This window comes from Pteronotus mesoamericanus, unplaced genomic scaffold (assembly GCF_021234165.1).
Source record: "Pteronotus mesoamericanus isolate MK-2021 breed Mesoamerican mustached bat unplaced genomic scaffold, CSHL_Meso_final scaffold_371, whole genome shotgun sequence".
In the NCBI taxonomy this organism is placed as follows: Eukaryota; Metazoa; Chordata; class Mammalia; order Chiroptera; family Mormoopidae; genus Pteronotus; species Pteronotus mesoamericanus.
This window is the reverse complement of record NW_026555314.1, coordinates 164,249-175,970: the sequence shown is the minus strand read 5'-3', so window position 1 is coordinate 175,970 and position 11,722 is coordinate 164,249. Positions and strand designations below refer to the sequence as shown.

Sequence of the window (11,722 nt, the reverse complement as noted above, 5' to 3'; positions counted from 1 at the left end):
TGGGAATCCTTTAAAATTAAAAACTTTGTTGTATAAGTGGCTCTTTTATGGAGTTACTTTAAAATAAACAGTAAAGTGGGAGAAAATAATTGCCACTACCAATCCATCAAGGAAGTATGCGTATAAAGTTTCAAAACTAATTAATACGGAAAGCAAAGAGCCCTGGCCAGGTTGTTTGGTCGGTTGAGCATCGTCCAAATGCACCGGGGATCCTGATCAGCTCCCTGGCTGGGGCACAGACAGGCGGGAGTCGGCCGACGCATGAACGGATGGGGAGGGGACAGATGGACGTTCCTCTCAGATCAATTTAAAAATTAAAAAAAATAAACAAAATAAAGATATTCTTTGAATTGGGCAAATGATGCAAATGGACAGTAGATGGGAAAATATATAGGTGCCAAAAAAAGCACACAAAAAATATTCATCAGTAGCCACAAGGAAGGTAAATTAAAACAAAATGAGATACCAGCAGAGCTGTCAGATAGATGAGCTGGAGTGAAGCAAAAAGATGGGCAACACCGAACTCTGCTCAGGCAGCAAGAAGTCGGTTGCTCACTCTTTGCCGGTACGAATGCAGAATGGCAGAGCCGCAATGGAAAAACTGTCGTGCGGTGAGTATAAAACTGAACATGTGATTACCATCCGACCTAGTCTCTGCATCATTGGGCATTTATTTCATAAAAATAAAAACTTACCTTTACATAACAACCCATTCAGGAATGTCCACAGCACCTGTCTATTCAGCTCAGGCCATGTTAATCAAGGAGCACTGAGTTGCTTAAAGTTAGAACTCAGAGCTACAGAAAGTGAGAGAAAGACAGAAAGAGAGACAGGCAGGCTCTGGTTATTGATCCCCTCAGGCCAGACCTCCACCCATAACATATCATTTTGCCTCTGTTATTTCCTCAGAGTCTCCATCTCCAAATACAGCTATGTTGGGTGTTAGGACTTCAACATACAAATTTTGGAGACAGAAAGGTTTAGTTCATAACAGCGCCCTTACACATAAGAGCCCCAAACTGAAAACAATCCAGATGTCCTTGCGGGGTGATGGTTAAACAGACTTCGGTACATGGGAATCACAGAATACTATTCAGCCATAAAAAATGGACTATTGATACACACAAGACCATTGACAAGTCTATGAGGAAATATGATGAATGAATGATACCGATCACAAAAGGTTACATACTGTAGGATTTTATTGATACATAACTTTCCAAATAACACAATTTTAAAAATGAAGAAGCAACAGATGGTTGCAGGGCAGAGGGGAAGGGGACGGTGTGGGTGGGAGGAAGTAGATGATAAAAAAGGGAAACATGAAGAGTCCATGTGGATGGAATGGCTTTGCGTCTTGACTGCTGTGGTGGATACATGAACCTACATGTGGAATAAAAATGGATAGCCATGGTCAGTGCGGCTCAGTTGGTTGGAGTGTTGCCCTGAAACTCAAAGATTTTGGGTCAATCTCCGGTCTGGGTGCGTACAGGAGGCAACCTATCAATGTTCCTCTTTCACATTGATGCTTCTGTATCACCCATGTTCTCTCTCCCTTTGTCTGTGCCTAAAAGCAATTAAAATAAAATGTCCTGGGGTGAGCAAAATGAATGAATGAATGAATAAATAAGCACAGATTCACAAGCACACGCACTCACATCACAAACAGAAGCAGGAGGATCCAAATTTTTAAAATATGCAAACATTTGATCAAACACTTCACCAAAAAAATAAAAAGATGCATATGCAAAAATAAGCACCTGTGAACATGCTTCCCATCAGAAGTCACTGAGGGAAGGAAACCCGACAGACCGAGACAGATGCACACACGCAACAGGGAACAGGAAGAGACTAGAGAAGGGAGCCATGACAAAGGATCAACAAGGCAGGATAAGATGCACTGGAGGAATGAAAGAGAATGGGATTAAGACGGAGAAACTGAGATTTCACAAGAGTGACAGACAGACAGAGACAGACACAGACACCGAGAGTGACAGTCTGAGAGACGTAGAACATGCAGAGGGAAGGACACAGCTCCCCCCCTCACACTCTCGCTTTCGGCCCAGCCTGCCTGTCCCAGGCTCAGCCACTTTCACTCCAGCTGCCCCAAGGGCAGGCCCGGGGACCTGGGTCTGCTGCCCCCTGATTTACTGTCAGCAGATCAGCAGGCTTCAGTTACTCCCCTGATGTAACAGCAACACTATGTGACGCCCAGTCTGGAGACCCCAAGCTGGCATCCTGATATGAACCCCTCAGTCACGAGACAGGATCGGCCTGAATCTGCACAGGCCAGCGCCCAGCCTTGCCGCTCACCTGCCTGTGATCAGGAACCAAATTACTTTGGTCCACGCAGCTGCTCCAGGTTGATTCTATGGTGTCAGCATGTGTGAGAGATACTGGTATGTCCATTTCCTAATAAGTTACCACAATAACAACCCATCCACTCGCCTGTCTCCAAGACCCTACAAATGTAGCCGAGGTAAGTGACCCACAGGGCAGAGACTGGAGTTAAGAGGTTGCAACATATCCTCCCCCTCAGCATTCCCATCCCCCCATCCCAGTGGACATCGTCCTGCCCTGTCCCTAGAAAAGTCCTCAGGGCATAATTGGTGCCTTTCTTGGCACCACAGGCCGAGGATCTGGCACAGCTGGAGGGCCCGGGCCGTGCTCCACGCTGATCTGGCCAAAGGCCTCCCCACGTGCATGCGCTTCCCTACTGGACTCAGCTCTCTTCTTGACATGGGGCCTGGCCTCTCTCGTGTGTCCATTGAGGGACAAATGCTTCCTGCCAAACCTCAGTCCTGACAGGACCCCTGCTTCACCCCACGGTGTGTCTAACTCAAGACACTTGCTCAGACGACTCTGGAACGCCATGATCTGTGTCCCTTCCCTGAGCAGAGCCCCAAGATGGGAGCAAAGGGCCTGATGGCTCTTGGGAATGTGGTCATCTCAGCCCAGCCACTCTCTCGGGGTCATGTTCCTGTCTGGGCTGGGCTGGTCTCCCAGCTTCCTGCCTACAGACCTGTGTTGGAGGAAACAGAACACTGTTTTGTAAAGTGACCTAAATTATGACCATAGCTGACTTTCCCTAGTGGTGTCTTGGTGAGGGAGTACAGGGTGATACAAGGGGGGAGGGGGTTTGGGCCTCACTTCCCTTTTGTCTGTGTCACTGTGGCTTCTGTGAACAGGCCGTCCTGTGTGTGGCTCTCACCACAGACATACTCAGCCTCGTCCTCAGGCTGGAGGTTGGAGATGGTTAAGTAGCGGTCCGCTCCAGAGCTGGAGCCCGAGAAGCGGTCGGGGATCCCGTCCCCCCTTCCTGTGACTTCCATCACTCTTAATGTACATCAAGTACCGAGGGCCCTTTCCTGGTCTCTGTTGATACCAGCGAATGGTGTAGGTGCTGTACTCCCCGCTCAGGGTGCAGGTGAGTGTGGCCGAGGCTCCCAGGGAGGCAGAGGCAGACGATGGCTGGGTCAGCACAGAATCATCACAGAGACCTGCAAACACAAAACACGGGGATGATGCCAAATGTACTCAGATGGGACAGATGCTCGGGACTGTGCTTGTAGGGAAACTTGGGCAGTGGGACCCCTGAGTGCCCAGGATGCTCTGACCTGTGGAGAAAACCAGGGGCAGGAGGTAGAAGGGAACCCAGTCCATGGCGGCAGTGGCTTCCAGGAGCTCTGCCCCGAGGCTGCCCAGCTGGCCCTGGCCTCTCCAAGCTCCTGTCTTATCCTCTCTTCTTGCAGCTCAAGGGGGAGGAGCCCAGATGCAAATCTGTCTCAGTTCCTGTCTCAACCCCAAGCCTAACTGCCTTCTCGTGGTAATTCCCTGAGGTCAGAAGAACACCCAGGTGTCGGTTTCATCATTAAGAGTTGATTTTACCCAATAAAAGTGTCTCCAAAGGAGCAGCCGTCACACCCTTTGCACAGAGCACAGCCCAGGGGACTTGGACCTATCAGAGTTCCCAAGGCAAGACCCACAGTGCCCCCTAGTGCCTCCAGGATAAATGTCATCCTCTCTGTGAACTAGCTCAACCTTTTGATTGCTTTTGAGCCCTTAATAGGTTCTAGGCCCTTGGTGAGTGTTTTACATGCACACCCTCATCTGACATCATAATCCAACATGATCCTTCCGCTGAAGGTGTTGTCTAATGAGGAGGGAGCCGTCCTGGTGAGGTTATTAATTTTCCCAGAGTCCACGAGACAGTGTTGATGAGTCAAGACTCTAATGCAGCAGATCGACCTCGGAGCCTAGCCTTTGAATCCCCTCCCTGCCCGGCCCTCTCCATGTCCCTGACCCTCCTCCTCCTTCCCATCCAGGCCCCAGGCCTCCCAAGTCCCTGAGTCACAGCCCTGACTTCTGTATGCAGGTCCTCCATCCTCCCTGCGTCTGGTCTGAGGAGCGCTCAGGTCTTCACGGTGTTGGAATCTGTGTTTCCCAGGGAAACACGGGCCTGTCTGTGCACAGAGGTGGGGACCCTTCCTCTGCTCCCTCCATGGCCGACAACACAACGAGACGTGGGGAATCAGGTTGGGATCCTCATGAGAAGCAGTTATGAAGTCCGTGTCTAACATTGCCAAGGCCATTGCAGTTGGAAGACTGTTATAATAGGGAGACAACCCTTTAAAAATATTCATAAATATGATTTGCAAGGTGAATTGTTACCTAATATCTCAAACAAATGTATTTGTTTTCAAATCCAGTACCACTGAGAATATAATGACAGTAATTCAGTTACAAAATGCTAAAGGTGTTGTACATGGAATGATGTGTGAAGCACTACAGTAACACATGTGCACAGACAGACTGACCCCCTGACTCACTCCTTAGAGTCTGGGCTAAAGAGAAAAACTGAGAGGAGACCAGGGCCTGGTGCCGCAGACATGCCCCCTGCTGTTCCCCGCGGAGGGGACACCCGCAGCTCCTCTCTGCCCCTCCCACCCTGGGGCTTCCTCTCCTCACACTCACACCTCAGGGTCCCTCATGGGGCCCCGCCGGCCCCTCCCGCAGGCCACTCCTCACCCTTGTGCTGGGGGTCTTCCAACAACATGGGGGGGGGGGAACTGTTAATGCCACCCTGAGAGATTTCACTTTGAAAACATGATCTCTGCCTCTGAGTTAGGCAAATATATCCCTTTGTCGAGAACAGCCAACCTTCCAACGTTAAAAACAAACAAAGAAAGCTTATGAATCTCCTTCTGCCTAAATTTCTGCATGAAACACCACTTTATGACTTGTGTAATATGTATGCAAATGATTTTTCCACTGAATAGAATTTTTGTACCAATATTTACAAAAATTAACATAGGCCATGTCAGTCATTACACTAATAACAAAAAAAGTGTGTGATGTCTAAGTTTCATGTTTAAAATTGTAGTTATCTTTAACATTGTGTCTTTTAACAAATACCATATGATCTCACCTATAAGCGGAACCTAACCAACAATGCAAAGATGCAAGGAAAATATGACCAGCAACACTGAAAGGAAAATAAATCAACAGAGACAAGAGGGAAGGTGGGGGGCAGGGAAAGGTAAGGGAAGGGGAAAGTCAAGGAACATATAGCAAGGACTCATGGACAAAACCAAAGGGGAAGAGCTGAGGGAAGGAAGGAGGGAGGGGGCAAGGGAAAGAGGTGGGGGGGAGGCAGAGAAAAATGTATTTAAAAAGTAAATAAATTAAAAAAATAATAATAATATTAAAAAACAGACAAAAAACATTGTGTCTTTTGAAAGGCAGTATTGTAGAAACACGTTATAAAAATCCCCTTGGGTTTATGCGCCCTCAGTATCCCTGGTTTGGGTGGAAATTGAAGCAGCCATTCCTCCCTAGTGCGTCATATGCTTCTTGGATCCCTCCTTTTCCCTGGTGGCTTTGAGTATGCACTGCAGGGGTAGTTACCCAAGGACACCTCCTCCGACTTGTTTTATCCAATATGTCGGCGACAAGCCACATGCAGCTGTTGAGAATGATGTATGGTTGTTCCAGTAGAGATGTGCTGTAGTTCTGAAATACCCATACGATTTGAAAGACTTTGTATAAAATCAGGTAAAATATATCAATATTTTAATATTTTATTTTATTCCTGTTGAAATGTAGCCTTACAAAGAATAAGGCAGTGAGGCCTGACCTTTGTGGCTCAGTTGGCTGGGCCACCAGTTCAATTCCAGGTCAGGGCAACTGCCTGGGCTGCAGGTTCGCTCCCCAGTTGGGGCTCGTGCAAGATACAACTGATCGATGCTTCTCTCCTGCATCAATGTTTCTCTCCCTCTCTTTCTCCCCCGCCTCTCTAAAAATAAAAAAATCTTAAATTAAAAAAATAAAGACTGCAGCAGTGATATTTACCTCAGCTGTTTCTGAAAGACTATATACAATATGCTGCATGTGATGGTCTTGGCTATGGAAAACCAGGGCAGAGCCTGAGGGAGGGATGTGGGCCCATGTGATTTCTTGGAGAGTGTCCTTAAGAGAAACCAAAGGGGAGTCTGGGAGGCTGGGTAAGGAAGGTAAGAAGCTAAGCGGCCTGACCCTGTCAGCAGCTCTGGAGCGGATGTTCCGCACCATTAGGGGTGATGCCTTCAAGGTGAACAGATCAGGGCTTGTGTACCCCCGCACTCGTCAGTCACTGGCTACAGTAGGGAGCGGGCAGCTCCCAGGCCCCTCTTCGCAAGGCGACTTCAGTCTTCAGAGATGCACACGCACCTCCCCAGAGAAAGCCACCCGTGTGAGCTGCCAGCCAGAGCCCCCTCCGTTGCTGGGCAGTGAGCACACCAACCGAGCCACGGTACCAATAGCATCGTGTCCTGGTACCATTTGAAAAATGTTCTGCTGATGGGCATATGTTAGCTAGTGTTCAAGCTCAAATTAATTACATTTACTCTAAAGAATTTCATAAATTTCCCAAACAAAAATCCTGTGACCCAAAAGAATGAACATCAGACCACCTTCACTCATACTTCTTTCCTTTCGCACTGACTCCTGGTGAAGCAGCGAGGCAGCATCCCCACTGCTCTGGAGGAAATCCACTTGTCCCGGGAACTCTATATCCGGTCCAGCCATTGGCTGAGTGAGCAGGGCTGGATGTTTGGTGGGTCTCGGCCCTCACCCGGGGTGGGGAGATTTTTGCTCTCTGCTCATAGTGCTGCTACTCCACGCTGAGCACGGTGACGTTTCGATGCCGCTCCCCATCAGAAGCTGTCACTGTGAAGCAGGCGCATTGTACCAGACTACACAGAAGTACTCAGCTTCATCCTCAGGCTGATGAGGAGGCTGGCTTGGTCCCTGAGGATAGAGCCTGAAAAATGGATGGGAATAGAAGTCGGGCGTTTGTGCTCCTGGTGTATGAGCTGCTGAGGAGCTTGACCAAGTTTCTTCAGGAACCGTCCCAGAGAATTCCCAGTCGCGACGGGTCCCATACACATAGAGCAAGTGAGGGCGACTGTCAGTCCAAGCATCGCCGTGAGGGAGGGGTCCTGAGTCGCTACAGGCTGGGAGCTGACAATGGAGGAGAACAGAAAGAGATGCCCATGAGCACTATAGTTAGGGCGACTCCTCCGCATGGCCCCTTGTTCTTGCCATGTCCCCAGAACCCAGGGAGTCTGTCCTGACCTCTGCAGAGGCTCACAGAAAGGACAGTGGTCCAGGACATGTTGGTGGTGCTCCTGCAGATACTGCTTCCTGAGGGCCACACAGCTGGGGCCGGACTCCTCCAACTTTAACTCTCTTCCTTCTCCATTCCTTCAGTGAAGGGTGGGCTTCATGCAAATCTCCCACCCAGTTTCCTGCTTGCACCCAGAGCTAAGTCCCAGCTGGGTACACACCCTGCTGGGTGAAGCATGGGTGGAAAGGGGGGAGGGGTGATGAGGGCTTTGCTCACCTTTTCCTCCTTCCCTTTGCCTGCCCTGCCTGAGCGTGAGGGTCAGCGCAGCTGCCTGGGCACACCTGGTGGGCACCTGTGTTAAATGCCAATGCTGTCCGTTGAAAAGCCTTACAGCTGGGCTCCGGGTCCCCACAAACAGAGACATGATCTCACAGTGCCCCCTGCTTCTCACACATCCAAAAAGATACTCAGGCCTGACAGATTCCACTTTGGGTCTCTGGCTGATTTCTTCTAGAACAAACCCCAGTCCTTTCTCGAATGCCTCCAAGTAAAACTGTTCCATTGCAAGTCAAAATTGATGTCCTAGAATCCAGCCAGACATTCTGTATCAAACACTGTCTGTGGCCCTTGAAGGATTCCGACCAAAAGGGCTGCCTGTGCTGATTTGGAGGCTTGTTTCCTTGATCCGCCCAGAAGCCTGGTCGTTTATGGACCAGGGGAATCAGGGCACTTGGAACTATGTGTTAGGTGTTTATGTAAGAAGGCTTTTCCCAGCTGATGGAGGGAGGATGGAGTGCTGGACGTGGCCCTGTTCTTTAGGACTGCGTTGAATATTTTGGGTATGTCAATGCTCTCTTTAAATCAGTTAGATGGTGGCTGCCACATTGTAAGATGTCTCAGTCACTTCAGGGATTTGGGGCCTGAAAGGCTGAGGCACCAATAAGTCTCTGGAGATGATCTGCCACCCAAATATTTGATCCCTAAATGGATCCCAAGCACTCCTCAAGAAGTGGCAATGCCTTGCAATTACATGACAAGAGAATAAGAGAGGAAAGAAAACATAGCTATTTGCTTAATACATGTATATACACACACAAATATATTCATAACAAAATTAAGAGGACATGCTCATGACACAGTCCTCATTTCTAAAATTGGTGGTGTGGTCACAGCTGGTATCTATAACTACCTTCTTTTACCACCTGTTCTATACTCCCTCTGGCATCAGCGAGCACCTCAGCTGTTTATGGTTCTCGCCCCAGGGCAGCAACCCAAACCTCTGCTCCTGAAGGGCCTGGGCTGTCAGCAGTCCTGCCTGGGTGCCAGGCCAGCCTTGGGCCATGCGGGTCATGTTGCAGAGTCAGTGCCTCAACACCATCTCTACTGGGATTGCCACCCTGTTCATGAGACCACCGGATGAAGACGGGGTGGTTAACGAATGCCACAGTTTCATCCTACCCACTTGATTTTAATTTTTTTTCAGTTACAGTTTATAGTCAATATTATTTTGTATTAGTTTCATGTGTACAGCATAACGGTCGGACAAGCACATACTTTACAAAGTGTTCCCCTTGATATTTCCAGTCCCCACCTGGCACCATACATAGTTATATTAACTATATTTTTTATACTGCACTTTATATCTCCATGACTATTTTGTAACTACCAATCTGTACTTCTGAACCACTTCAATTTTTTTACCCAGTCCCCCAACTCTCTACTCCTTTGACAACCATCAATCTGTCCTCTGGATCTATGAGTCTATTTCTATTTTGTCTGTTCATTTATATTGTTCTTTAGATTCCACATATAAGTGAAATCATATAGTATTTGTCTTTCTCTGATTGACTTATTTCACTGAGTATAATACCCTTTAGGTCTATCCATGCTGTTCCAAATGGTAAAATTTTATTCTTTTTTATGACCAAATAATATTCCTCTGTATATCACAGCTTTTTCACTCGCTTATTGACGAGCACTTGGGTTGCTTCCATATCTTGGCTACTGTAAATAATGTGGCAATAAACATAGGGGTGCACATATTCTTTTGAATTAGTGTCTTGGATTTCTTTACTACCCACTTGATTTTTAAAATTCTTTACTAAGGTCACATATTCATGTGCATTCACATGGAACACAAATATCTTCACTTCCTCCACCTTTTGTTCAGTGCAGGCCCTCAGGTGTGAGATGCCATCCAAAAGGACTGGCAAGAGTGATCTGGGTCAGTCAGTGTGCTGATTCAAGTGTTAATCCCTTCCAGAGACATCTTCACAGGAACCAAGAAGGAATGTGTTGCCAGCTCTCTGGGCATCCCTTGTGCAGCCAAGTTAACACATAACATTTAGCACAGAGTATTTACCATCGCACTGCTGTCGCAAGCTGGAAACAGTGACACATTCAGGGACCACATCACACAGTGGAAGAGGCAGCGGTCATAGTCTCAAGACAATAAACCCAAGAGAATATTTCCTGTTGTGGCCGGGAGAGGAGTTGAGAGGGAAGTGAAGTCTAGCCGTGCTGCATGAAGCCCCCTCTGCTCAGGGTGGGGAAGCGTCTTCAGAGCAAGGAGAGAGCCTGTGAGCAGAGGGGAGGTTTTGGTCTCACTTCCCCACGAACTAGCACCACTGTGGTTACTGCCACCACCCCTATATGAACTACAGTAATAATCCGCCTCGTCCTCAGGCTGGAGCCCAGAGATGGTCAGGGAGGCCGTGTTGCCGGACTTGCTGCCAGAGAAGCGGTCAGGGATCCCCGAGGGCCGACTGCTGACATCATAAATCAGGATTTTAAGGGCCATGCCTGGTTGTTGTTGGAGCCAGGAGACAAAATTATAAGCACCAACATCACTGCTGCTTCCGGCACAGGTGATGGTGACCGACTGGCCCAGAGCCGCAGACACTGAGGGCGGCTGGGTCAGGGAAGCCTGGGCCCAGGAACCTGAAAAGAGCAAAAACACACTCAGTGCTGAGTTCACTGCAGGGCCTGTGTGAGCCTGAGGAAAAAACAGAATCAGCCCAGATGTCCCCACGGTCCCTTCCCCGGAGGCCTCACCGGAGCCCTGAGTGAGGAGGGTGAGGAGCAGCAGAGCCCAGGCCATGGTGGAGATCCCCCAGGGGAGCTGCAACCTGAGACCCCAAGCCTGAGCCTGGCTCCCCCAGACCTCTCTTATCCCCTCTTCCTGCCTCAGGGGAGGGCGGGGCCTCCATGCAAATCTGCTTCCTGCACCTGCCTCTCTTCACCCAACTCTGGCCTGACCATTGATATAGATGCTTCTCCACACTGGATAGCACAGCTAATCTGAGAGTATTTTAAATGTTTGGCATGGTATTTTCTCGCTCAGAACACACTGAGACCATATTTAAGTGCCTTAGAAATGGAGCCAACCTTGGAGGTTTCTGTCCTTCCTACTGCAGGAATCAAGGTGGTTCTTGCCTGAGAAATTCAGGGACTTCCCCTCCGAGACATCTGGGAGGAGGGTGAGGACAGGGTCTTAGGTTGACTAGAAAAAATTCCAATTACTCCATTATCCAAGGACCACAGGCAAAGCTGGCATCTCCAATTCTTTTTCAAACATTTTTTGTAGCTTCTCAGTTGAAATGATGTCTCATGCATACCTTGTCCAAGTTCTACAGTGTCTAGGTTCATGGACATTTTTGCCACTTGTAGAAGTAGAAATATTGGGACACAATACACACAGGACATCTCCTTCCCTCAAACATCCACTCAAGGGATCTCCAGGTAAGACTTCATACATGTCATGGTAAACCACAGTAAGTGCCTTGCCCAAATTCAGACAACGCTGCCCCCTGGTGGCCTCAACATAAGCACCTGAAAAGACAGTTGAGTGGGAACTGTAAATATCTGGGTGTTCCCTTCTCCTCCTTTTTTTATTCCCATCCAGGTCAGTACCAGGACTCTAGATAACCCTTACATCCATCTGTGCTCATTTATTTTTGTATCCCTTCTCCTTTAGAACAGAATGTCAACTGCCCAACAAGGCAGTCAAGACCTTCCCCATAGGATCTCTGAGTTTGTGTCCAAGCTGACCTGTCCCTGGGTTTGTGCTCCAGAGGTAAATCTTGCCCTGGGCTGCGGGAACATTAGACATGAAAT

At 48.5% G+C, this 11,722-nt stretch overlaps 2 gene segments (V, D, J or C); both read right to left on the bottom strand.

Moving 5' to 3' along the window:
- Positions 1 to 3,146: 3,146 nt before the first annotated feature.
- Positions 3,147 to 3,663, bottom strand: LOC129086272 (immunoglobulin lambda variable 4-3-like). The segment is given in 2 exon segments: positions 3,147 to 3,500; positions 3,618 to 3,663. Coding segments are annotated over 2 exon segments (400 nt in total).
- Positions 3,664 to 7,150: 3,487 nt separating this feature from the next.
- LOC129086271 (immunoglobulin lambda variable 2-8-like) lies at positions 7,151 to 10,709 on the bottom strand. The segment is given in 3 exon segments: positions 7,151 to 7,206; positions 10,214 to 10,546; positions 10,661 to 10,709. Coding segments are annotated over 3 exon segments (435 nt in total).
- Between the last annotated feature and the right edge of the window lie 1,013 nt (positions 10,710 to 11,722).